Source organism: Tachyglossus aculeatus, chromosome 9, assembly GCF_015852505.1.
Source record: "Tachyglossus aculeatus isolate mTacAcu1 chromosome 9, mTacAcu1.pri, whole genome shotgun sequence".
NCBI classification, from domain to species: Eukaryota; Metazoa; Chordata; class Mammalia; order Monotremata; family Tachyglossidae; genus Tachyglossus; species Tachyglossus aculeatus.
In genome coordinates, this window is record NC_052074.1 from 30,629,408 (window position 1) to 30,656,485 (window position 27,078).

A 27,078-nucleotide genomic window follows, 5' to 3' on the forward strand; every position below is an offset into this window, starting at 1 on the left:
CCTGCTGCAGCCCAAGGAAGAAAGACGGGGGCGATCAGCTAATAACGATAATAATAATGATAATTGTGGTATTTGTTAAGCCCTTATTATGTACTAAGCGCTGGGGTGGACACAGGCAAATCAAGTTGGGCACAATCCCTGTTTCACATGGGGCTCGCAGTCTCAATCCCCATTTTACAAATGAGGGAACTGAGACCCAGAGAAGTGAAGTGACTTGCCAAAGGTCACACAGCAGACAAGTGGCAGAGCTGGGATTAGAACCCATGACCTTCTGACTCTCAGGCTCGAATTCTATCCACTACAACTTGCTGCTTCTCTACATCATCATCATCATCATCAATCGTATTTATTGAGCGCTTACTGTGTGCAGAGCACTGTACTAAGCGCTTGGGAAGTACAAGTTGGCAACATATAGAGACAGTCCCTACCCAACAGTGGGCTCACAGTCTAAAAGGGGGAGACGGAGAACAAAACCAAACATACTAACAAAATAAAATGAATAGAATAGATATGTACAAGTAAAATTAATAGAGTAATAAATATGTACAAACATATATACATATATACAGGTGCTGTGGGGAAGGGAAGGAGGTAAGATGGGGGGGACATCAGAACTTCTTGTGGCCACAGCAAATAGCTCATCATTTAGGCCCAAAGCCCCCATCGATGGCCATGTGGGCTTGGTTGGGATGCATAACGCATACACTTCTTGTTGGGAAAACAGCAATTCTACAACTTTTTGGTTTAGAATAAGCACCAAAGTTTCAATCCGGGGCTGCAGTCTGCTCTGCCAAGGGACAGGCGCCATTGGCTACATTCTTGGTCTTTCTCCACGGCCACCTCTGCCGCCTCTGACGAATTCATCTGTAGAATTATTATACTCATCTCATTTTCCGGGGTGGCTTTTTCAACAGACATTTCCAAGAGTGGCTGAGACTTCTTGACACTTGATCGACAGCGTAATGAGCCCAGGGAGAGAATTCCTAGCTCTGGTGGCATTTTCGATTATTCTGGTAAAAATAAATGAAGGCTTTTTTTTCCACAGGCACTAACGCTGCCTTTGGAGGGGAGCTCTGAGTGCCACGGGGAAGGCTCGAGGTCTAATTTCAGACAATCCGCGCTCGCTTGTCCACGTTCTTCTCCGCCCACGTGGACGTCATTGGCGAGAGTTTCCAATCCAAGACCGAGTGAGCGAAAGTTTCCCTCATTAGGCAGTGGTAATTTGTGTGTGTTTGTACACACATATATGCGTGTGAGGGGTGTTATATTTTTATGGTATTTGTTATGCACTTACTATGCACCAGGCACTGTACTAAGCACTGTAAGTGCTAGTGAACCCCATGTAAGCACTAGTAAGTGCTTAATAAATGCCATCATTAGGAACTGGGGTCAATAGAAGCTAATCAGGTTGGACGCAGTCCATGTCCCATATGGGGCTCTCAGTCTTAATCTCCATTTTACAATTGAGGTAAATGAGGCCCAGAAAAGAGATGTGACTTGCCCAAGGTCACACAGCAGATGGGTGACGGAGTCGGAATTTGAACCCAGGTCCTTTTGGCTCCCAAGCCTGTGCTCTATCCTGTAGGCCACGCTGCTTCGTGTGTGTGGTGCAGGGAGGACGCTCAATCAGTCGGTCAATCGAATTTACAGTGTGCAGAGCACTGTACTAAGCGCTTGAGGGAGGATAACAGATGCAGTCCCCTCCCACAACAATAATAATAATGATGGCATTTATTAAGCGCTTACTATGTGCAAAGCACTGTTCTAAGCACTGGGGAGGTTACAAGGTTGTCCCATGGGGGGCTCACAGTCTTAATCCCCATTTTACAGATGAGGCGACTGAGGCTCAGAGAAGTTAAGTGACTTGTCCAAGGTCACACAGCAGACATGCGGCAGAGTCAGGATTCGAACCCATGACCACTGACTCCCAAGCCCAGGCTCTTTCCACTGAGCCACGCTGCTTCAACAAGTCTAGGGGTCCAGGATGCCCTCCACCCCAGTCACAGTCTGAGGGGAGGCCAACACGGGCAAAATGCCCGCCGTCGGCCCTCCCCTCGCCAACCCGCTCCAGCCCAAACTCAACATCGTGATGGCCAGCTTCATCTGTGACCAATCAATCAATTAATCATTTATTGAGCGCTTACTGTGTGCAGAGCACTGTACTGAGCGCTTGGGAAGTCCAAGTTGGCAACATATAGAGACAGTCCCTACCCAACAGTGGGCTCACAGCCTAAAAGGTGGGCTCACAGTCTCGGCCACTGCCCGCTACCATAGTCTTCCTGTGAGCTCGTTGTGAGTAGGGAATATATCTGTTTATCGTAATACTGCCTTCTCCCAAGCATTTAGCAGGGTGCTTCAAGCCCAATAAGCGCTTAAAAACGATGACCGAACAAACGAACTCGAACACCCACAGGCCAGCGCACGCTGGAGAGGGCGGCTTTCCCTCTTGGAGCGGCGGAGTCCTTACCGATCATCGGAGACTCAATGAAGCTCCAGGAGTTGGTCTGGGGGACGTAGGACTGGAGGACCCCCGCGGCCCGGCTGGCTTCGTTCACGCCGCCGAACACGTAGATCTTCCCGCCGCACACGGTGGCGGCCGCAGAGTGCACTGCCTTGGGCAGGGATGCCACGGTCTCCCACTGGTTGGTGATGGTGTCATATCTGGGAGCCAGAGGACAGTCAGTCAGCAAATCGGTGGTATTTACTGAGCGCTTAGTGTGCGCACATCATCATCGATGATATTTACTGAGTGCTTACTAGTTGCAAAGCATTGTACTGAGCACTTGAGAGAGTGGCGCGTACGATAAGAATAATAATAATAATGATGATGATGGCCTTATGTCCACGATAAGGCTCAGCTCTGCTCCAGGTATTCAGGGTCCAGATCATCTATAATTCCATTTATTTAGAGTCATGCTATGGGTGCCTGTCTACTTGTTCTGTTTTTGTTGTCCATCTCCCCCCCCATCCTTCTCCCCTCCTCCCTCGTCCCTTCTCCCCGCCATGAGCCCACTGTTGGGCACGGACTGTCTCTATCTCTTACCGAACTGGACTTTCCCAGCGCTTAGTCCAGTGCTCTGCACACAGTACGCGCTCAACAAATACGACTGAATGAATGAATTCGTTAAGCGCTTACTACTTGCCAAGCATCATTCTGAGCACTGGGGTAATCAGGTTGGACACAGTCCCTGACCCAAATGGGGCTCACAGTCCCAATCCCCATTTTACAGATGAGGCAACTGAGTCACAGAGAAGGGACTTGCTCAAGGTCACACGGCAGACACGTGGCTGAGCTGCGATGGGAAACCACAACCTCCGACTCGCAAGCCCGTCCTCTTGCTGCTTGGCAGAGTCGTGTTCCCTGCCCACAGTCTAAAGCGTTTATTCATTCATTCAGTCGTATTTATTGAGCGCTTACTGTGTGGGAGAGTACAATACAACAATAAACTGACACATTCCCTGCCCATAGTTTGGTGAGTTGGAATAGATGCAATAGAGTTGGCAGACAAGATCTCTGTCCACAAGGATCTTGCATAGACTAGACGGGGAGACAGACAATAAATCCCAGATGGGTATGTTCACAAAGTGCTGTTGCAATTGGGGAGGAGTGATTATCAATCAATCGATCAATCGTATTTATTGAGCGCTTACTGTGTGCAGAGCACTGTACTAAGCAATTGGGAAGTACAAGCTGGCAACATAGAGAGACAGTCCCTACCCAACAGTGGGCTCACAGTCTTAAAGGGGGAGACAGACAACAAAACCAAACATACTAACAAAATAAAATAAATAGAATAGATATGTACAAGTAAAATAGAGTAATAAATATGTACACACATATATACACACACACACACACACACACACACACACATATATATATATATATATATATATATATATATATATATATATATATATCAAGGTGAGTAAGGGGAACAGGCCCAAGACCCAGAGACGATGGGAGGGCTTGGATAAGAAAGTGAAAGCTTAGTCAAAGAAGCGCTCTGGCTATTATCATTATTATTAATTAGTATTACTATTATTCTTGTTACTGTATTTGCTAAGTGTTGACATGTGTCAAGCACTGTACTAAGTACTGGGTAGATGCAAGATGATCCCCTTGCCAACCCGCCCCAGTCCAAACTCTCCCTAAGCTCATTTATGGGCAGGGAATGCCACTGTTTATTGTTATATTGTTCTCTTCCAAGCGCTTAGTACAGTCCTCGGCACACAGTAAGCGCTCAATAAATATGATTGAATGAATAACCCACATGGGGTTCACAAACTAAATAGGGGTGAGATTAACACTTAGGACAGTGCCTAAGTAGGAAGAGAAGAACAGTGCCTGGCACATAGTAAGTGCTTTGCAAATACAATAAAAACAAAAAAAAAAACCCAAACAAACAGGCATTGAATCCCCATTTTCCTGAGGCACAGAGAATTCATTGTATTTACTGACTTATTTGATTTATTGATTTATTGTCTTTCATTCATTCAATCGTATTTATTAATAATAATAATAAAGATGGCATTTGTTGAGCACTTACTATGTGCAAAGCACTGTTCTAAGCGCTGGGGGGGTACAAGGTGATCAGTTCGTCCCACGTGGGGCTCACAGTCTTTATCCCCATTTTACAGATGAGGGAACTGAGGCTCAGAGAAGTGAAGTGACTTGCCCAAGCTCACACAACAGACATGTGCCGTTTAGAACAGTGCTTTGCACACAGTAAGTGCTCAATAAATGCCATAAAAAAATGTGGCGGAGCTGGGATTAGAACCCATGACCTCTGACTCCCAAGCCCGTGCTCCTTCCCCTGAGCCATGCTGAGCACTTACTGTATGCAGAGCACTGTACTAAGCGCTTATTGACAACGTGTGTGCAGAACATTATACTGAGTGCTTGGGAGATTATGATATAATGTATATATGTATATATGTTAGAGAAGCAGCATGGCTCAGTGGAAAGAGCCCGGGCTTTGGAGTCAGAGGTCAGGGGTTCGAATCCCGGCTCCGCCACATGTCTGCTGTGTGACCTTGGGCAAGTCACTTAACTTCTCTGAGGCTCAGTTACCTCATCTGTAAAATGGGCATTGACTGTGAGCCCCACGTGGGACAACTTAAACACCTTGTATCCTCCCCAGCGCTTAGAACAGTGCTTTGCATGTAGTAAGCGCTTAACAAATGCCATCATCATCATATGTTTGTACATATTTATTACTCTATTTATTTTACTTGTACATATCTATTCTTTTTATTTTATTTTGTTAGCATGTTTGGTTTTGTTCTCTGCCTCCCCCTTTTAGACTGTGAGCCCACTGTTGGGTAGGGACTGTCTCTATATGTTGCCAACTTGTACTTCCCAAGCGCTTAGTACAGTGCTCTGCACACAGTAAGCGCTCAATAAATACGATTGACTGATTGATTGACTGTCTCTATATGTTGCCAACTTGTACTTCCCAAGCGCTTAGTACAGTGCTCTGCACACAGTAAGCGCTCAATAAATACGATTGATTGATTGATTGATTGATATAGCAATAAACAGATGCATTTCCTGCCCACAACAAGCTTAGAGTCTAGAGAAAACCCTCTGCCGAATCCCGGGATGGAAAGGGAAGAGAAGTGAAGTGACTGGTCCAAGGTCACAGAGTAGACAAGTGGCGGAGACGGGACTGGAACCCCCCGGCTCGTGCTCTATCCACTAGGCCACATTGCTTCTCTGTCTGGATTTATCAGCTGATGCTCTTCTGGGCCTGGGGGAAGCAGCCGGGGGACTCTGACTGACAAAAAGAGACAACCGAGGCACGGGGAGAAATCACTCCCATAGCGTTCCATGCCACTGCATCCCGATCACAGCCCTGGCAACCGAAACCCAGGGCACTTGTGCTCAAATGGCTTCTACAAATTAATTTCTAGTAATTAGACTACAACAGGATTATTCCCGTCACTCACTCGGGGCAAATGCAGTAGCAATCCCTTTCAGGGCCCGGTTTTTATGCTTAGATTATTTCACTTGCACCACTCATTTGATCATCAAATATAATACAACATGATAGGTCTTTTCACTGCAGTTAAACTAGCCGTTAACGTACGTGTCGGGCACGTGTAAGCTGCTGTTTTAATTTTCACTGCATGTACCGGGCTGCGCAGTGGGACGTGGGCAGTGTTAAGGGGGTGTTTGGGCAGGAAGCAGAGTTCGCCGCGGCACCCATTTTCACGTGGCACAACAGAAAAGAATGGGCATTAGAGCATTTAATGAGTTTTAAGGTCATCGAGATCTGATTTAATTAAGCAGTTGACCATAAAGTTGTACAGTTAATAAACCACGGATGAATGAATTCATTTTAGACAATGTCACCAGTTCAGACATCTATTTTTTAAACAAATGTGGCAGTGATCCACAAATGAGCACTGGAGACAGTAAAAAATGATATGGTTGTTAGTCTTCAATATTTCCATATAATGGCACATTCAGGCAAACAGCAGTTTCCCGAGTAGTGGTTATTCCGAGCGGATGATTACAGAATCATAACCCCTCTGCAACTAGGCCGCACTTTAATTTCCCGAATGAGGAGAACATGCCGATGGAGCCAGGATCTTCTCTGGCGTTATTCCTTTCCAGCCTGTTCGTTTCCTGGCCATTTCCTCCACCACCTGGGCCTTCCCCGCACCCCCAAACTTTGAAAGAAGCAAACAAGACCTCTCCCTTGCCTCGATTTCTCCATTGGTAAACCCAAGGAGGCTGTGGCGCCTTGTCTCTGGCCGAGAACTTTACCAACAAACCTTCCCCTGATCTGGGGACAATTTCTCTTCCGCCTACACGGCACCACAGAGAACTCTCCACCTGCAGTGGCCTTATCCTAAACTCACTGTCGTCCTTCCTATCTCCAACGGAGAAAAGGGAAATTCTGGAAGTGAGGGTGGGAATGCAAAGCTAATTGTGGGGCTAGAGCCTGGCCAGCGGCGCCTAGCTGAATTTGTTCTTTGTTCAACTGATCAATGCTATTTATTGAGCGCAGACTGTGTGCACAGAGCACTGTGGTAATACCAATGATGCTGGTATTTGTTAAGCACTCACTACGCGTCCAACAGTGTGCTGATAAAAAATAATCAGTTTGAACATAGTCCCCGTCCCACTTGGGGCTCACAATCTCAATCCCCATTTTACAGATGATTTAGCTGGGGCACAGAGAATAATAATAATATCTGTACTTGTTAAGCAGCTACTTTGTGCCAGGCACTGTTTTAAGTGCTGGAGTGGATTCAAGCAAATCCCTGTCCCACATGGGGCTCACGGTCTCAATCCCTATTTTACAGATGAGATAACTGAGGCTCAGAGAAGTGAAGTGACTTGCCCGAGGTCACACAACGGATACGTGGCGGAGCCAGGATTAGAACCCATGACCTTCTGACTCCCAAGCCCGTGCTCTATCCACCAGGCCTAGAAGTTAAGTGATTTGCCTTTCGTCCCACAGCAGAGAAATGGTGGAGCCGGGATTAGAACCCAGGCCCTTTTGACTCGCAGTCCTACGCTCTATCCACTAGACCATGCTGCTAAATGTTTTTTTTTATTATGGCATTTATTAAGCGCTTAGTATGTGCAAAGCACTTCTAAGTGCTGGGGAGGTTACAAGGTGATCAGGTTGTCCCACGGGGGGCTCACAGTCCTAATCCCCATTTTACAGATGAGGGAACCCAGAGAAGTTAAGTTCTCATGAGAAGCAGTGTGGCTCAGTAGAAAGAGCCCGGGCTTTGGAGTCAGAGGTCATGGGTTCAAATCCCAGCTCCGCCAATTGTCAGCTGTGTGACTTTGGGCAAGTCACTTAACTTCTCTGTGCCTCAGTTACCTCATCTGTAAAATGGGGATTAAGACTGTGAGCCCCCCATGGGACAACCTGATCACTTTGTAACCTCCCCAGTGCTTAGAACTGTGCTTCGCACGTAGTAAGCGCTTAATAAATGCCATTATTATTATTATTATTATTATTATTATTATTAAGTGACTTGCCCAAAGTCACACAGCTGACAATTGGCGGAGTCAGGATTTGAACCCATGACCTCTGACTTCAAAGCCCGGGCTCTTTCCACTGAGCCATGCTGCTTCTCTATGCTTGAAAGAGTACAGAATAAGAAAGTACAAGAGTATACACTTATACAGTATAAGAGAGTTGGAAGTCACCTTCCCTGCCCATATGTTGCCAATTTGTACTTCCCAAACGCTTAGTACAGTGCTCTGCACATAGTAAGCGCTCAATAAATACGATTGATGATGATGATGACAAGCTTATTTTTAGTGTAGGAAAAACTTTGCTACATCGTCAGGAAAAACTTTCCCCCCAGCATCTTTAGCATGCAGCCCTGAAGAATGAGAAAACTGAAAGGAGGTTGAGCTTGTGATGAAGCGGGCACTCAGCCTACTCTGCCATTCGCCTCTTTATGTTTAAATCCTGAAGGCACTTTTCTATCCCTACACAGAGTGATCACGACAAGAAAATGACAACCTTTTCAGTGGAAATGACAGAAGCAGCCATGACAACAAGATAGGTGGATTTCCAACCACCCATTTCAACCGCATGCACCTGCTGACTAGATCTGAAGGCAGTGGGGGTTGAAAAGTAGATCTGGCATCGGATTCAACGTCTCACGGTAAACATCTTTATTTTATTCTAGGAAAGGACTGACACAAGGAAAGTAAGATCAGACTGAGCTCTCGTTCTGGGCCTCTATCGGATCCACTTCACTATGAACTGGATCTTTTAAGATCCCTGGATTTTGTCAGCTTTAAAGTGCGAATACTTTTCAGATTCTTCCAGAAGTATTTGGCTCATTGGGAAAACTAGATGAACCAGCTCGTTGGAAGATTCATTCAGTCAGTCAGTCAGTCGTGCTTACTGAGTGCTTACTGTGTGCAGAGCACTGTGTTAAGCGCTTGAGAGAGTACAATATACAGTAAATGGGCACATTCCCTGTCCACAACGACACTTTTCAGTGTGCCTCAATCTCTCCTGTCTCTCCTGCCCACATCTTGCCTTTGGCCTGGGATGCCCTCCCTCCTCTAATCCGATAGACAACCACTCTCCTCCACTTCAAAGCCTTTTTGATGGGACATCTCCTCCAAGAATTCTTCCCAGACTAAGCCCCACTTTTCCTCGTCTCCCACTCCCTTCTGCATCCCCCTGGCTTGCTCCCTTTGCTCTTCCCCTCTCCCAGGCCCAAAGCACTTATGTACATATCTGTAATTTTATTTAATCCCTTTGCTCCTCCCCCCTCCCAACCCCAAAGCACTTACGTATATATCAGAAACTTTATTTACTTGTATTAATTTCGGTCTCCCCAACTCTAGACTGTGAGCTCACTGTGGGCAGGGAATGTCACTGTTAATTGTTGTACTGTACTTTCCCAAGCAGTGTTCTGCACACAGTAAGTGCTCAATAAGTGCAATCGAATGAATGAATAGGGGGTAGACAGATATTATTATAAATAAATTAAAGATTTGTACATAAGTGCTGTGGGGCTGGGAGGGGAGATAAATAAGGGGAGCAAGTCAGGGTGACGCAGAAGGGAGTGGGGGAAGAGGGGAGAAGGGCTTAGTCAGGGAGGACTTCTTGGAGGAGGTGTGCCTTCAATAAAGTTTTGAAGGGGAAAGAGTAACTGTCTGTGGGATTTGAGGAGGGAGGGTGCTCCAGGCTAGAGGCAGGATGTGGGCTAGAGGTTGGCGGCGAGATTGACGAGATAAGATGGAGAATGTAAGGTCGAAAGTCCAATTTCCAGACATTTTGCTCCCAGATATTGTGGCCCAAAGCCTAAAAAGCTTTCTCTGAAGAGGAAGGTCGAAATCCGTCTTTACACCTTAATGAAGACTGGGCCTTGAGAACACTGGAAAGGATTTTACTGGCAATTAGACCCAACTTAAGCAGGGACAAAGAGCTTGCTTCTGACTGCAATTGGCAATTTCAAACCACGACACTCGTGGAAGTTTTTACAGTAGACAATGGAATCAGTGATTTTACTGGAGGGACTTTAGCTTAGTAGCTCAAAATAGTCATTCTTGAAGACATCTGAAGTGTACTCTCTGATCAGCAGTTCAATAAAGCTCCATGAACACTTTCCAAAGGGGACAGAATTATCCTGATTTTACACCGAAACCCTGAGTTAAAGCGACTTGCCATCACATGACACTAGAAAAGAGAATTCAGGCTTTCTGATGAGAAATGGTCGAGGGAAAGGAGGGCAAGCAAGCAAGACAAGGTTTTGATTATGTGATCATCCTATTGCCTGATAACGGGTCTAGTTTAGTATATTTATTCATTCAATCATATTTACTGAGCACTTACTGTGTGCACAGCACTGTACTAAGCGCTTGGGAACTACAAGTTTGTTGCTGACTTGTACTTCCCAAGTGGTTAGTACAGTGCTCTGCACACAGTAAGTGCTCAATAAATATGATTGAATGAATTAATGAACATGTCAGTGAATGCAACTTTTCAAAACAGATAACCAACACACACACATACACAGAGAATTATCCAAGTGCTAGAACATGAGGACACATCTAGTTCAAAGAAAATCTTCATTTCCCAAGTACTTATTTTTAGCTGAAAAATGATCGTGGTTTTCTGATTTATTAGAGCACCAAAAGCAGTCTTTCACCCTGATGCCTAGATCATTTTCTTACAAAAACGTTCAGGCCCTGTTTCCCCACTCCTCAAGAACCTCCAGTGGTCACCCAACCACCTCCGCATCACGCAGAAACTCCTCACCATCGGCTTTAAAGCACCCCATCAGCTCTTCTCCTCCTACCTCATCTCACTGATCTACTATAACCCAGCCCACACATTTCATTCTTCTAATGCCAACCTACTTGCTGTACCTCCATCTTGTCTATCTCGCTGCCAACCCCTTGTACTTCCCAAGCGCTTAGTACAGTGCTCTGAACACAGTAAGTGCTCAATAAATACGATTGATTGATTGATTGGAAATCCCTCCCTCTCCAATGAGGACAGATCACCATTCTCCCCACCTTTAAAGCCTTACTAAAATCACACCTCCTTCAAGAGGCCTCTCCTGACTGAGCGCTCATTTCCTCCTTCTCCCTCTGCAGCACCTATGAACTTGATCTGTGTTCCTTAAACGCTTGATATTCAACCCCACAGCACCTAAGTACATATCCATAATTTATGCTACTATCTCCCTCTGCAGACTGTAAACGTCCTGTGGGCAGGGAACAGGTCTGCCAACTCTGTGTATTGTACTCTTCCAGGTGCTTAGTACAGTGCTCTACCCACAGTATGCCCTCAATAAGTGTAATTGATTGATTGATAAGCTGAGAGTTGTGCAACTCCCTCAGGAAGCTGTATACCCATGGGGAACACTAAAACATTATACATTCAGCTCTCAATAAACACCATCGTTCAATCCATCGCATTATAACCTGAGTTTTGAGCTCTGCAATAAATCAATTGATATTTATCGAGTGCTTAATATTTGCCGAGCACTGTACAAAGCATTTAGGAAAGTACAGTATAACAGACACATTCCCTGTCCACAATGAGCATGCAGTCTATAGGGAGAGGGGGACATTAAAAAAAAATTACAGATAGTAATACCATACTTCTTGAGCAGTTCCTATGCATTTAAAGTGCAGATTGTTGGGCTTCTGCTACAGTGGTGGTTTTCTAATAAGGTAGTTGTAATAGGATTTATTGAGCACCCTCAGGGTGCAATGCACTGTACTCAGTGCTTGGGAAGTACATAAAAAAAGAAAGATACATTCCCTGCCCTGGAGGAGCTTAGATGTTAATGGAGATGACAAACATGTTTAGAACCAGAGTTAAGGAAATATTTGACGGTACAAAAAGCACAAACATGTAAGTTCTGATGATGGGAATCAATAAAGACGCAAGTTCTAGGCTTATATGATTCGGGATGCTGGGCGTTCTTCTCTGATTAACTTCTCTGACTAACTTGGAGGCTTCTCCTCCAAGAAGCCTTCCCTGACTAAGCCCTCCTCTCCTCTTCTCCCACTCCCTTCTGCACCACTATTACTTGCTCCTTCCTTCATCCTCCCTCTCATCCCCACAGCACATATGTCTATATCTGTTATTTATTTATTTATTTAAATTAATGTCTGTCTCCCCCTCTAGACTATGAGCTCACTGTGGGCAGGAATGTGTCTGTTTGTTGTTATACTGTACTCTCCCAATAATAATGATGGCATTTGTTAAGCGCTTACTATGTGCAAAGCACTGTTCTAAACCCTGGGGAGGGAAACAAGGTGATCAGGTTGCCCCACGTGGGGCTCACAGTCTTCATCCCCATTTTACAGATGAGGCAACTGAGGCACAGAGAAGTTACGTGACTAGCCCAAAGTCACACAGCTGACAAGTGGCAGAGTCGGGATTAGAACCCATGACCTCTGGCTCCCAAGCCCGTGCTCTTTCCACTGAGCCACGCTGCTTCTCTTAAGTGCTTACTACAGTGCTTTGCACACAGTAAGCGCTCAATAAATATGACTGAAAGAATGAATGAATTTCAGAGGCTTTGAATCTGGGGGGAGCGATGTTCTGTCAGATTTGGGGAGAAGGAGAGAGGTCCCAGCTGAGGGGATAATAATAATAATGGCATTTATTAAGCACTTACTATGTGCAAAGCACTGTTCTAAGCGCTGAGGGATGAGGGTGAAGGAGGGGACTGACATGGGACAGTAGAGTGGAGAGGAAGGTGAAGTTAGAAGGTCAGCTTGGAAGGAACAAACAACTAGTTGGGGAGTAGTGGGAAGGAGGATCATACTACTTGGCAAGGATAAAAGTCTATATAAATGCTCCTCAACAATACGGGTAATACCACCATTCGCAATGGTAATCTTCATTATCTCCTATTAATCGATAGGAAAATTAAAAAGCTGCTCCTGGCTCCTTCTGGAGAAAGTTGAAAGAAATCCTACGGGCCGGCACTAATAATCAGTTTTTGCTTGTTTAAGTGGCCAGTTTGGCACTGCATCATGGAAAACCAGACAGTGTTCCCATTCTCTTTTGGGGTCATCATCATCGTCATCATCAATCGTATTTATTGAGCACTTACTATGTGCAGAGCACTGTACTAAGCGCTTGGGAAGTACAAATTGGCACCATATAGAGACAGTCCCTACCCAACAGTGGGCTCACAGTCTAAAAGGGGGATAGCACAGTCAGATAGCTCCTCGGTCAAACAGGAAGATCCTTTGTCTAAAGATACATTTCAGCACCGACATTAGTATGAAGGGAGACCAACATGCTGGGGGAGAGAGGGCCACATACTTGGCATTATGAGATTTGATTTTGGGAAATGCCCAAAGCCAGATTCCCTCTGCTCTAACTCTCCAAGGGAGTGCTCAGAGGCAGGGGAAAACATCCTCGAAGAGAAGTGACTTCATCTCCTGAGCTCTGTGGCTTGAACGGCATATGGCATTAAGCATACCATTCCTTTCTGGTAGTGGAGGCTATCTGGGAGGAATTAATAAACTCAGTGTCCTTGGCCAGTGCAGAACAGCCTGCTCATCCTCCCAATTAAAACAGAGATAATCCTATCCTCTTCTACTCTATTGGACCCTTTGATTTCTCTGTATGGACAAAGAAAGAGCAAGAGACAGAGAGAGCGAATAAGCCTTCCTTTCTTCAGCAAGCTTATTAATAATAATTGTGATATTTGTTACACGCTTACTATGTGCTCATTGTGGGACAGGGAATGTGTCTGTTTATTGCTGTATTGTGCTCTCCCAAGCACTTAGTACAGTGCTCTGCACGTAGTAAGCACTCGATAAATACAACTGAATGACTGCATGAATGTGCCAAGCACTGTACTAAGTGCTGGGGTAGATACAAGGTAATCAGGTTGGACACAGTCCCTGTCCCACATGGAGCTCTCAGTCTTAATGCCCATTTTACAGATGAGGTTACTGAGGCACAGAGAAGTTGAAGGGACTTGTCCAAGGCCAAACAGCAAACAAGTGGCAGGCCCGGGATTAGAACTCAGGTCGTCTGACTCCCAAGCACAGGCCTGGGGATCAGAAGGTCACGGGTTCTAATCCCGACTCCGTCACTTGTCTGCAGGGTGAATTTGGGTAAGCCACTTCACTTCTCTGTGTTTCAGTTACCTCATCTGTAAAATGGGCATGGAGACCGTGACAGGGACTTATATACACATTCAGCGCTTAGTACAGTACCCGGCACATAGTAGGGCTTAAATACCACAGTTATTATGGTGGAACATTTACTTCTTCTTCTGAGGTTCATTTCCACAAATCTCCCCACACTCTCGGGGAACGTACAGGTTTCTGGGCCTCAGTCCTTGGGTATCTCCAATCTCCTTACTCTGACCCAACAGAAATGGCAGGATGACTCCATTTGTTGTTGTAATGTACTCTCCCAAGCGCTTAGTACAGTGTTTGGCATGCAGTAAGCACGCAATAAACATGATTGAATCAATGAATTTCAGCCTTGGACCTAGCTGAGGAAACTCACCTGTGGAATTTCTACCCCTTCTTGCCTAGTGGAACCCAGAGTTAATGAACTTGACCCTGAGGGTCTCGAGGTCATTACTTAAATGGCTAGTTCTGCAGACACTTGTCTTGTCTCCCACTTTCCGTATCATTTCCTATCCATCGGCTGCATCTCCACTTTACCCACTCTCCATTCACCCACTCCGGGCCCTCCGTGACTGGAAACGGCATAAGAATGATTGATCCATGCCCTCGGTGAGAGTCTATCAACGCAGAATGAATAGAAGGCAGCGACAGAACCATATGGAATGGGAGCGAGGGTAGAACAAACCCTCTTTGGAAAAAACAAACAAGCGGCAGAGGGGAAAACTTGACAAAGCACTTCTAGACCCAGGGCCCTTCCCCTTCCAGGACTTTGAGGGGTGAAAGCAGGAATTGGGACCCACCTCCTCCCAATTCATTCATTCAATCGCATTTATTGAGTGTTTAGTGTGTGCCGAGCACTGTACTAAGCACTTGGGAAAGTACAAAATAGCAATAAAGAGAGACAATCCCTGCCCACAGCAAGGCGCCTTGTTTGGAAGGTGCAATTACCTCTTCGTTCAAGTGTTTAGTACAGTGCTCTGCACACAGCAAGCGTTCAGTAAATATGATTGCCCAGAAAGACAGTCTCCTCTGATCATAGGAAAAAAAAAATCCCTCATCACATGGGGAAGGTGGAGGCAAGTGGGATATCCTGATGTCCCTTGCCTCTGGTGAACTTGAAATGCTGCCAGAGAGTGTGACCAGCAGGCCCCTATTCCCATAAGGCAGAACTCACCTTGAATTTGGAACGCTGAACTTCAATTAATCAATTAATGAATCAATAGTATTTACTGAGTGCATACTGTACGCAGAGCCCTGCGCTAAGTACTTGTGACAGTACACTATAACAGGGTTGTTAGACCCGCTCCCTGCCCACAAGGAGCTTACAATATATACAGGAGCTTACCTGTATATATGTATATATGTTTGTACATATTTGTTACTCTATTTATTTATTTATTTTACTTGTACACATCTATTCTATTTATTTTATTTTGTTAGTATGTTTGGTTTTGTTCTCTGTCTCCCCCTTTTAGACTGTGAGCCCACTGTTGGGTAGGGACTGTCTCTACGTGTTGCCGACTTGTACTTCCCAAGCGCTCAATAAATACGATTGATGATGATGATGATACAATCTAGGGGAGATGTCAGTCTATTGTATTATTGAGCACTTACTGTGTGCAGATCACTGTACTAAACACTTGGGAGAGCACAATATAGCAATTATAACAGACACAGTCCCTGCTCACAACTCTTTAGTCTTTCTCTGTAACTCTAGACTGTGAGCTCATTGTGGGAGGGGATGGTGTCTGTTGCTGTAGTGTACTCTCCCAAGTGCTTAATACAGTGCTCGGCACACAGTAAGCACTCAATAAATACGATTGAATGAGTGAATGAATGACAGTAGGAGGAGTTGAAGAGAGCAAGAGACATTACCTCTCTACATGATCCACGTTGCCTGCAACACTGAGACCGCCGATGGTATAAATTTTCCCATCATAGACCAGGCTGTTGTGTCGACACCGAGGCACCGTCATTCGGGAGACGAGATTCCAGTTATCCAGCAAGGACATGTAACACCAGACATCAGCCAAGGTGACACCGGATTCCATTCCCCCTGCAGCCCAGATGCGGACAAAAACGATACAAATTAATCAATTGCACTTACTGAGCGCTAACTGCATGCAGAGCACTTCGCCTCAGCCCAATACAACAGAGCTGGTAGTCGTGATCCCTGCCCACGAGAAGCTTACAATCTAGGATGGCATGAGTTTGGAGGGCCTCAGCGCTCCCCTGTCCCTGCTTCCCTCTTCCCCGCTCAACAGATGGTAATCCCAAATCCCAGAGTTGGGGGTTTGTCCAACCGACAGGGAGGTGCGTGATCCTGGACCTCCGATCTGAATTTGGCGTTTTGTCAAGTGGCAGGAGGAACTCAGATTATCAGCCTAGGGGGGATGTTCGGGAAAGGGCATCCGGTCTTCTCGGAGCCGTGGGGGATTGCCAGTCTTGCACCAGATTCTGGCCCATGCAGGAGAAAGGGAGGGCTCGGAGGGGCTTTAGCTCATTCTCGAATACTGGGCTCGACATCTCAGATGACCTAGATGGGAAGCTTCTGGCCAAAGGGCTCTAACTTTTTTGGTGGGGATTGCTCGTTCACTACCTGCAATTTTACTTGCGTGGCTCAGTGGCAAGAGCCCCGGCTTGGGAGTCAGAGGTCCTGGGTTCTAATCCTGACTCCACCACTTGCCTGCTGTGTGACCTTGGGCAAGCCACTTAACTTCTCTGCACCTCAGTTACCTCATCTGTAAAATGGGGATTAAGACTGTGAGCCCCACGTGGGACAACTTGATCACCTTGTATTCCCCCACCCCAGCGCTTAGAACAGTGCTTTGCACATAGTAAGTGCTTAACAAATGCCATTATTATTATTATTTTACTTGAAACATTGTATTCCAAAGCTTACCCTCAGACACCCACTCTCATTCCCTAGATTTTCGGTGGCACCTGTGATCTCTGGTGATCCAACTTGCTGACCAGAGAGAGAATTAGGAGTGGAAAATTTCCACTCCCCTGCCTCCTTTTCTCCCTCTAGCCCCAATCCCACTGTGGATACCACTCCCTGGGAGACTTCTCACTCTAAATTTCCTTCCGGGAGAACTGAGGACCTTTCCACCGTTCTCCCAGAAAGCTGTTCTCTCCAGGGAACTCTCTTTTGCAGGCTCCTAGCTCACACCCCGAAGGGATTCTTTCTCTTCTGACACTTCTGTTACTCAGACTAAGCAAAAGGCTCTTAGGTCCCCAGGCAATCAATGCACACTTACTAGGGACTGATCCTGTGGGAATTGGTTATTTAGAGTCTCATGAGTGGGAATATTCTTGCATTCTAGGGTTCATATCTAAAGAAAATATCCAAAAAACCCCCAAGTCACACGTGTTGACTTTGTTAGACTGGATTAGGAGTCAACACTCAAAACTGAAATTGGGTTTTCTCTTTGAAAACGCAGCCAATCCAACCCCCATCTCTTCCCCACCACCTCCCTAGGAACTCCATGTGACTCTGCCGGTTCATGAGAGGGAGATGGTATTTGACCACTGAGTTCCCAGAATAATTGTGGTATTCGTTAAATACTATGTGCCAGGCACTGTACTAAGCGCGGTAATTGATACAAGCAAAATGGGGTTGGACACAGTCTCTGCCCCACGTGGGGCTCACAGTCTCAATCCCCACTTTACAGATGGGGCAACTGAGGCCCAGAAAAGAGAAGTGATTTGCCCAAGGTCACACGGCAGACAATTGGCAGAGCCATGACCTGATAACTTCCAGGCCCTTGCTCTATCCACTACGCCACGCTGTCAGCATGGGTATCAACAAAATCCCCCAAAAGGCAAGGATTTTTCTGCTCCAAAAAGTCCCTAACAATTTCTAGATCCAAGTCTGGCGCTGAGCTTCAAAAACAGAGAAAGAGAAGATCCCGGAGGCTTGGGCCAAAAGGACTCACATTAGCTGCTGTGTGACCCTTCAGAGTCAGAGCGACTTTAAAAGAAACATTTCCCTCCCCTTCACCTAGGCAATTAATAATACTAATAATGATGGCATTTATTAAGCACTTACTATGTGCCAAGCACTGTTCTAAGTGCTGGGTTAGACACAAGGTAATCAGGTTGTCCCACGTGGGGCTCACAGTCTTCATCCCCACTTTACAGATGAGGTCACTGAGGCACAGAGAAGTGACTTGCCCAAGGTCACACGGCTGACAAGTGGCAGAGCCGGGATTAGAACCCAAGACCTCTGACTCCCAAGCCCGGGCTCTTGCCACTGAGCCACGCTGCATTTGTTTTCTGTTTGTTGACTGTTGACAACCTTGAGCACCTACCAGGGAATGTGTTCATCTTTTATTGCATTGTACTCTCCCAAACGCTCAGTACAGTGCTTTGCACACAGCAAGCGCTCAATAATTATGACTGAATGAATGAACCTATCATGTCTCTCAACACCCAATCGATCAAAGGTATTTACTGAGCGCCGACTGTGTGCGGAGCAGTGTGCTAAGCACTTGGGAGAGTACAATTTAATAGAGTTGGTAGACATGCTCCCTGCCCACGATGAATTTGCAGTCTAGAGGGGGAGACAGGCATTAATGTAAATGAATATTGTAACAGAAGTTCTGGAACTTTGTTCCTCAGCGTTCCCACAACCACAGCCTTTCCCACTTGAGTGTCACATCAGTGTCCTCTTAAACAAATGCTGATCAGACAGGGTCATCTTTCCTCCTTGCTACCATCGGACTATGCCTTCAAGAATGCACTTTTTATTTTTTTTACAACAAAAATGCTCAATTCCCCTATTCCTTGACCTTTCTCTTGGGGTCTATGGCCATCTCCTTGGCTGAAGAGTATTCAGTCATTCCACAGGATAACCAGAGAGACGTGTACATTTTTTAATGGTATTTGTTAAGCACCTACTATTTGTCAAGCACTATTCGAAATGCTGGGGAAGATACAAGGTAATCAGAAAAGCAGCATAGCATAGTGGAGGGAACATGAGCCTGGGAGTCGGAAGGTCACGGGTTCTAATCCTGGCTTCGCCACTTGTCGGCTGGGTGACCTAGAGCAAGTCACTTCACTTCTCTGGGCTTCAGTTGCCTCAGCTGTAAAACGGGGACCCATTTGTCAAACCCCATTTAGGAGAAGCAGCGTGGCTCAGTGGAAGGAGCCCGGGCTTTGGAGTCAGAGTTCATGGGTTCAAATCCCGGCTCCGCCAATTGTCAGCTGTGTAACTTTGGGCAAGTCACTTCACTTCTCTGGGCCTCAGTTACCTCATCTGTAAAATGGGGATTAAGACTGTGAGCCCCCCATGGGACAACCTGATCACCTTGTAACCTCCCCAGCGCTTAGAACGGTGCTTTGCACATAGTAAGCACTGAATAAATGCCAACATTATTATTATTATTTGCTTGTGTCCATCCCATTTCTTAGTACAGTGCCTTGCACATGTAAGCGCTTAACAAATCCCACAGTCATCATCATCATCAGGCCAGACACAGTCCTCATCCCACTCGAGGCTTATAATCTAAAACCCCATTCTACAGATGAGGGAACTGAGGCACAGAAAAGTTAAGTGACTTTTCCAAGGTTGCACAGCAGACAAGTGGCAGGGCCAGGATTAGAATCCAGGTCCTCTGAGCTAGGCCTGTGCTTTTTCCAGTAGGCCGCACTGTTTCCCTTTCTGCAATAGCCGGACAGGTAGTGGGTGGCCAGTTGGTGGAAAGGGCGAATCCGGGAAGAACTCACCGGAGAGGTAAATGTTGTCCCCAGCGCTGACCACACTGAAGAATTCCCTGTCGTAGAAGGGCAAACTGGCCAGTGGGTACCACTTGTGGTTCTGAGGATTCAAGCACGTGACGGCGGTGAGAGCCCGCTGGTTCATGCCGATCATCTGGCGGCCTCCGACCAGGACGATGACCTCAGCTACGCCTGCAAAAAGGAATCTCACATCAAAATGCAAACTGACAGTCACCCTTGGCATTCCTCACTGCCTTGCTTCTTCATGTGGAGCATTTCCAATGCCACTGTGGCTTGCCATTGCAAACCTCTTGGGGACCTGGGAACAGGGAGAGGGAGAGACAGAAAGAGGGATGGATGGAGAGGAAAATAGAAAAAATGAGGAGGGAGAGCCTTAGGGAGGGAGAGACGGTTCAAAGGAGGGAGGGAGAGGCTGAGGGAAGGAAACAGAGGCTAAGGGAGGGAAAGAGAGGCTGAGGTAGAAAAAGAGAGGCTGAGGAAGGGAAAAAGAGACAGGTAGAAAAAGAGAGGCTAAGGTAGGAAAAGAAAGGCTGAGGGAGGGAGGGAGGGAGGGAAAGAGAGGCTGAGGAAAGGGTAAGAGAGGCTGAGGGAGGCAAAGCAAGACTGAGGGAGGAAAAGAGGCTCAGAGAGGGAGTGAGGGAGGGAAGGGGAGTGAGGAGAGCAAGGAAAAGAGGAAGAGCAAGGAAGAGAGGGAAGAAGGAGGAGGAAAGGAAAGGGAGGAAGAAAGGGAGAGAAGGAAGAATAGGAGGGTGGTAAGCTCAATTCATTCAATTGTATTTATTGAGCGCTTACTGTGTGCAGAGCACTGTACTAAGCGCTTAGCTCAATGGCTTTCTAAACACGCCTGGCTGGTTATTTTACTGTGATGGGGATTTCAGCTGGTGGGGCTGAATCTTGAGGAGACTGGCAGAGCCAGGCACAAATAGAGAAGTGGCAGTGAGCTGCTTTGTGGCGGCATTAATGGTATTTGTCAAGCTCTTACTATGTGCCCGGCACTGTTCTAAGCATAGGGGTAGATATGAGCTAATGAGATTGGACACAGTCCACTTGGCTAAATCCAAGTGAGGCCCCAGTCTCCTAAGTGAAAAATCCTTCCATCCTTCTTCAGAGGGACTAGAGGTCCCAGGTCAGGGAGAGGGGCTTCCTGGGAGTGAACAGACCTGCTTTGGATCTCAAATCCAGCCTCACTGTTCTGAAACTCTTGGGGCTGGGGCACTCGGATGTCAGGATCTCAAAAGGCTCTAAGAAGCCTCAACACACGCTCTAGCAGAGATGTGTTCTCGGCGAAGATCAAACGGCCCTTGGATCTCACTTACGGGTACCATTTCTCTTTTAAATGTCACCTAAACTCTGTTTCTCTGGGAAAAAGAATTCAGTCTCCAGCACCACATCCAGCAGGAATGAAGGTTGGTCTCAGAACCAGCAACGTCAGGAGGCAAAGATGGGTTTTTGTCTTTAGTGCGGGTTTGTTTCTGCTCCCATGTTTCCAAGCCTCCAGACTCAGGCCTCGGCCATGATAAAAAAGACTAGGGTGTGTCACTGGGGCACAGCCCCAGGTGATCTCCCCCTGCCCAGCTGGAAATGGGAAGGACAGGATGTCCAGGGGGCGGGGAGGGGACATCCTACAGCCAAGAGGGGTAGGGGAAGAAATTGAGGTCCAGGGAGTGGAGGGAGGCAGGTGACAGTGAAGAAAACCTCTCAGTCACACTCCCTTCACTCCCACCCCCCGTGTCTGTAACAACAACCTGGGACTTGCTTGCAGGCCGATGGATTACTTGCTCCGTAGGTAGATATGTCCAGGACCCGCACGCCCCTCACTCTGTCTCATTGTGGGCAGGGGTTGTCTCTCTACTGCTGTATTGTGCTTTCCCAAGTGCTTAGTACAGTGCTCTGCATACAGTAAGTGCTCAATAAATACAACTGAATGACTGGGTCAGGCTCTCCAGCCCAGCATCACCAGAAATTCTGCAGAGTGCCTGAGCCCGTCAGCTCGTCTTCTGCACCTGCTACGCTTGGGGGAATGGGAATGGCATTCTGACAACTTACTCTGCTCATCCAAAGGGAAGATTTCAATTCCCAGAAGCCACACACCTCCCAGGTCAGCTGGCCCGGCCATGTTGCCTACCCACCTGGGTAACCCCAGAGCTCAACTCTCTGTCTTCAATCATCTAAGGGAGGGGCACCCAAGGCCCTTCAGAGGTCTGACCCACAGATGAGCACTCTGGGATAATAATAATAATAATAATGATGGTATTTGTTAAACGCTTACTATGTGCAAAGTACTGTTCTAAGCACTGGGGGATACAAGGCGATCAGGTTGTCCCACGTGGGGCCCACAATCTTAATCCCCATTTTACAGATGAGGTAACTAAGGCACAGAGAAGTTAAGTGACTTGCCCCAAGTCACACAGTTGAAAAGTGGCAGAGCCAGGATTAGAACCCATGACCTCTGACTCCAAGCCCTTGCTCTTTCCACTGAGCCACGCTGCTTCTGGGGTCATCAAATAGACTAGTTTTCATAGAAGACACAGCACAACAGTAAACTGAGAACCACATGGAAAGTACATGCAGGGTGGAGGTGGAAAAGAAAGCCCAAAAGTGGAATCCTCTGTCCATGAGAGAGCTCCTTACCACACGACACGACCCCAGGGGAATATCCTGAATGGCAAAACCCTCCAAGAGGAAGGAGAGAGCAGAGTGGCTGCAGACGTGCTCGTAATTTGTCCTCACAAGAGCCCGTGATCTAACATATAGCTGAGACAAATCACGTGCCCTTCTCTCAAGACAATTACGCAGCCGCTGCGGCCTCCCCTTGGAGAAAGGCAGGCAGGATGCTGATCATCAGACTCACAGAAATAAAACAAACTCTTCCCCCCAAACTCACTTCCAGCCCCATGCCCTGGCCCACTTCAGTGGAGCAATGTGGGAAACGGCTGGCAATTTGTCTCTCTGAAGGTGCTCTGATGAGATGCCTTTCTTCAGGTTCTCATGATTCACCTCCAGGACTCCATTCAGGTACCACTGTCAGTAGAGATCTGCCCTGGGAGCTGGCTTAGCCTTGAACTCCTGCTTGCTAAGAAGGATTGATGAGCCTCTGATGATGATGTTTTCTAGGCATTTGGAAATTTACACCTTACTATCTGACTTTCTTTCACTTTTATAGCTTAATAAACCCTGTTTGCCCTGACACTTCCACAGATATCAATCAATCCCAACATCCTTTCCTCTCTCCTCGGCCTACCCCCTACACTGGGGGGATAACCTGAACATTAGGTTTGGGAGGGTAGAAGATATTCACATCACCTGAAGTGGGTGGCTGTTCCTGACCTCAAGTTCTTCCCGGCCCTGGTAGGAAAGGGAGAGTGTGTGCGCATGTGGGTTCTCTTTGTCAGTTTTCTCTCTCTTTTTTTTTTTCGGTTTTGGTGAAGTGCTTATTGTGTACCAGACACTCTACTAAGCACTGGGGTAGATATAAAATAATCAGATTAGACACGGTCCATGTCCCACGTGGGGCTCAAAGTCTTAATCCCCACTTTACAGATGAGGTAACTGAGGCCCAGAGAAGTGAAGTGACTTGCCTACGGTCACAGAGCAGACAGATGGTGGATCCAGAATTAGAACCCAGGACCTTCTGACTCCCAGGGCCTTTTATTTTAATTTTACTTATTTTTAATTTAATTTTTAGTTTTATAGTATTTGTCAAGCACTTATTACGAGCCAGGCACTGCACTAAGCACTGGGGCAGACACGAGCTGATCAAGTTGGACACAGTCCCTGTCCCACATGGGACTCACAGTCTTAATCTCCGTTTTAAAGATGAGGTAACTGAGGCCCAGAGAAGTGAAGTGACATGCCCACGGTCACCCACCAGACAAATGGTGGAGGCAGGATTAGAACCCAGGTCCTACTGATTCCCAGGCCCATGCTCAAGAAACCTTTGTAGACCCAGGGCAACACTTTGGCGGCCTGGCTACGCTGCTGAAAACGGTTTCGCCGGTCTCCCGCAGGGCGCTTAGAACAGTGCTTTGCACATAGTAAGCGCTTAATAAATGCCATCATTATTACCTGCTGAGAGGCGGGGCCGGGTCCTGGGCGTCTGCATCTCCTGCCGGGCGTGAGGCAGCATGTGGTAGCGCTTGGCTTCGTTCACGAGGTCCCGGCAAGCCTCCGAAGACTTGATCAGCTCCTCGTTGTCGACGACATTCAGCAGGTAGCTAGGGTGGATGTAAGGCAGGCGGACCACGGCCAGCAGTTCAGCTGCATACTGGAGGGAAGAAAACACACACGCGGCTTAGAGAGTTTGGTCTGCAACCCCCCGCCCCCTGCCCTTCCTCCTCCTTCCTTCCCCAGTGTCCCTAATATTCCGCCCAGAGGTGGACAAGATGAGTCCAAATCTTGTAATTTTGCAAGATTTTCCAAGAGCGGTGGTGTGGTCAGGAAGGAGTTGGACTCTCAGAGTAGTAGTAGCAAAAATAATAATAATTAATAATTGTGGTACTTGTTAAGTGCTTACTATGTGCCAGGCACTGTAGTAAGCACAGGGGTAGGTACAAGCTATTTGGGTTGCCCACCTTGTCCCACATGGGGCTCACGTTCTTAATCCCTCATCTTTTACAGATGAGGATACTGAGGTACAGAGAAGTAAAATGACTTGCCCAAGGACACACAGCAGAGAAAGGGCGGAGCTGGGTTTAGAAGCAGCGTGGCTCAGTGGAAAGAGCACGGGCTTGGGAGCCAGAGGTCATGGGTTCTAATCCCGGCTCTGCCACTTGTCAGCTGTGTGACTTTGGGCAAGTCACTTAACTTCTCTGGGGCTCAGTTACCTCAACTATGAAATGGGGATAAAGACTGTGAGCCCCACAGGGGACAACCTGATCACCTTGTATCCCCCCTCCAGCACTTATAACAGTGCTTTGCACATAGTAAGCACTTAACAAATGCCACCATCATCATCTTACTCCCAGGCCCATGCTCTTCCTATGCTATATGGCCTTTTTCTACTCTTCAAATATCAATCCAACAGTAATAGTTTTTGAGCACTTCTGCATAGAGCACTGTTCTAAGTGTTTGGGAGAGTCCAATAAGGCTAGTAGATGCAGTCCCTGCCCTTAAAGAACTTAGGATTTTTTCTCATCACCTTGGGCATCGGGCAAAACTCTTTACCACTGGCTTCAAAAGCTGTCCACCAACTTTCTCCATTTTAAAGATCAGCTCTCTTCACTTAAGACTTCACCTTCTGGGATCCCTACAAGCTCACCTTCTAATTGAACCTCATCTTTCCCACCTCTTACCCCCTCACTCACACTGCTCCCCCATACCTGGAATTCTCCATTCGTTTCTCTTCTAGGGTGGTTAGAAAATAGCTGCAGGGTATTGGCTGTTAGGACATGCCAAGTGGCCGCTCTCCCTTCTCCAAAGGGCAGGAATGTCAGGGAGTTTATTATAACGGGAGCTGCAATCATCTCCCAACTTTCATTAATCGACATCTCTAGAGCATTTCCACCTGAGTGACGAACCCTCTTCCTCAGCTCCGCCTGACAGGGAGATTGTAAATTTTCGACCAAAAAATCACTTGCGTTTCTCTTTAAAGCCCAGAATAAAGGCGGATGAGAGCCTGAGTGCAAGTGCGTGTTTTGGGGCTGGCAAGAGGAGCAGTGGCTGAACAGTAAAGGTCTGAGGATGGGTTGGTAATTTACCTCCTAAACAGTAATAATAATGGTAGCACTTGTTAAACACTATGTGCCCAGCACTGTTCTAAGCACTGGGGTAGAAACAAGGTAATCAGGTTAGACACAGTCCCTGTTCCACATGGGGCTCCCAGTCTTCATCCCCATTTTACAAACGAGGGAACTGAGGCCAAGAGAAGTGATGTGACTTGCCCATAATAATAATGATAGCACTTGCTAAACACTTACTATGTGCCCAGTACTGTTCTAAGCACTGGGGTAGAAACAAGGTAATCAGGTTGGACACAGTCCCTGTCCCACATGGGGCTCACAGTCTTAATCCCCATTTTACAAACAAGGGAACTGAGGCCCAGAGAAGTGAAGTGACTCACCCACGGTCACTCAGCAGACATGTGGTGGAGTCAGAATTAGAACCCAGGTCTTTTCTAACTTCCATTCCCATGTTCTATCCACTAGGCTGTGCTGCTTTTCTAAAATGATATAACCCACAGTGGATAGAGCACAGGCCCGGGAGTTAGAAGGTCATGGGTTCTAATCCCTGCTCCACCACTTGTCTGCTGTGGGATCTTGAGCTAGTCACTTCACTTCTCTGGGCCTGGGTTACCTCATCCGGAAAATGGGGATTGAGACTGTGAGTCCCACGTGGACAGGGACTGTGTCCAACCTAAATTGCTTGTATCCACCCCAGTGCTTAGTACAGTGCCTGGCACACAGTAAGAGCTTAATAAATACCACAATTATTATAAGGTGGAGGAGACGGAGCTGAGGCAGTTTTTGTTATCAACCAGTACCTGCTGGCCAAGTGGCCATTCAGAGTGGCAGACTGCAAGATCACCTGCTGAGAAGGAAGGGGCTATACACTACTAATACGGGGCCATTCCAGGAAAAGGCCTTCAAACAGGACAATCCAATGGGGCTAATTTAATGAGGCTCTGGCTGGGAGCTCGTCGGGAAGAAAACTTCATCTCAGAGTTCATCTCCTTCCCCAGTGGGTGCACAAGGCAACTGCTGGTTGAAAAATATACATCTCCCTTTCTCTCTCACACACACACACTCTCTGCTCCCTCTCTCTCTCATTCCCATCTACCTTCCCTTATAAGGCTGATGGCAAAAATATTATTCTCCTTGATTCACTCCCTCTCCAACCGTTTGTAGAGGCCCATAAAGGTGACAAGATGCAATTTCCTTGCATGCAGAACATTCCTTTCTAAAGCTGCTGCCCCATTCCATTCTTCCTGCTTCTAGTTCTTACCCTCCAAACCATCACTCCTCAGTAAGTTATAGGAGTCCTGGGGGTGGGGGTTTGCATCTGGACACACAGATACTCAGGGATGGCAAAGTGGCTGCTTTCCTCGATTATTAGAAGCATTAGCAAGATGGGCAACCTCCTTGTTTCTAGAAGGAATTCATCATCTTGCTTTAAGGCATTCTCTCAGCTCTTTCCCTCGCACTTATCCGCTCTCTTCTCTGACAATACACCTAATTAATCCCTCAACTGCCACTTCAGCCTCTCCTTGGCCTAATGGA

The 27,078-nt window shown here is 46.9% G+C and overlaps 1 protein-coding gene across 2 annotated transcripts in view; it reads right to left on the reverse strand.

Moving 5' to 3' along the window:
* The window catches only part of KLHL29 (kelch like family member 29), a 540,646-nt gene that overhangs the window by 18,004 nt on the left and 495,564 nt on the right, over positions 1-27,078 (reverse strand). For both annotated transcript variants that reach the window (XM_038751895.1, XM_038751894.1), the window contains exons 9-12: positions 23,930-24,128; positions 19,853-20,035; positions 15,998-16,178; positions 2,468-2,661 (exon numbers count right to left, since the gene is read on the reverse strand). In XM_038751895.1, the coding sequence (XP_038607823.1) occupies positions 2,468-2,661; positions 15,998-16,178; positions 19,853-20,035; positions 23,930-24,128 (757 nt within the window). The remainder of the gene's footprint in view (positions 1-2,467; positions 2,662-15,997; positions 16,179-19,852; positions 20,036-23,929; positions 24,129-27,078) is intronic.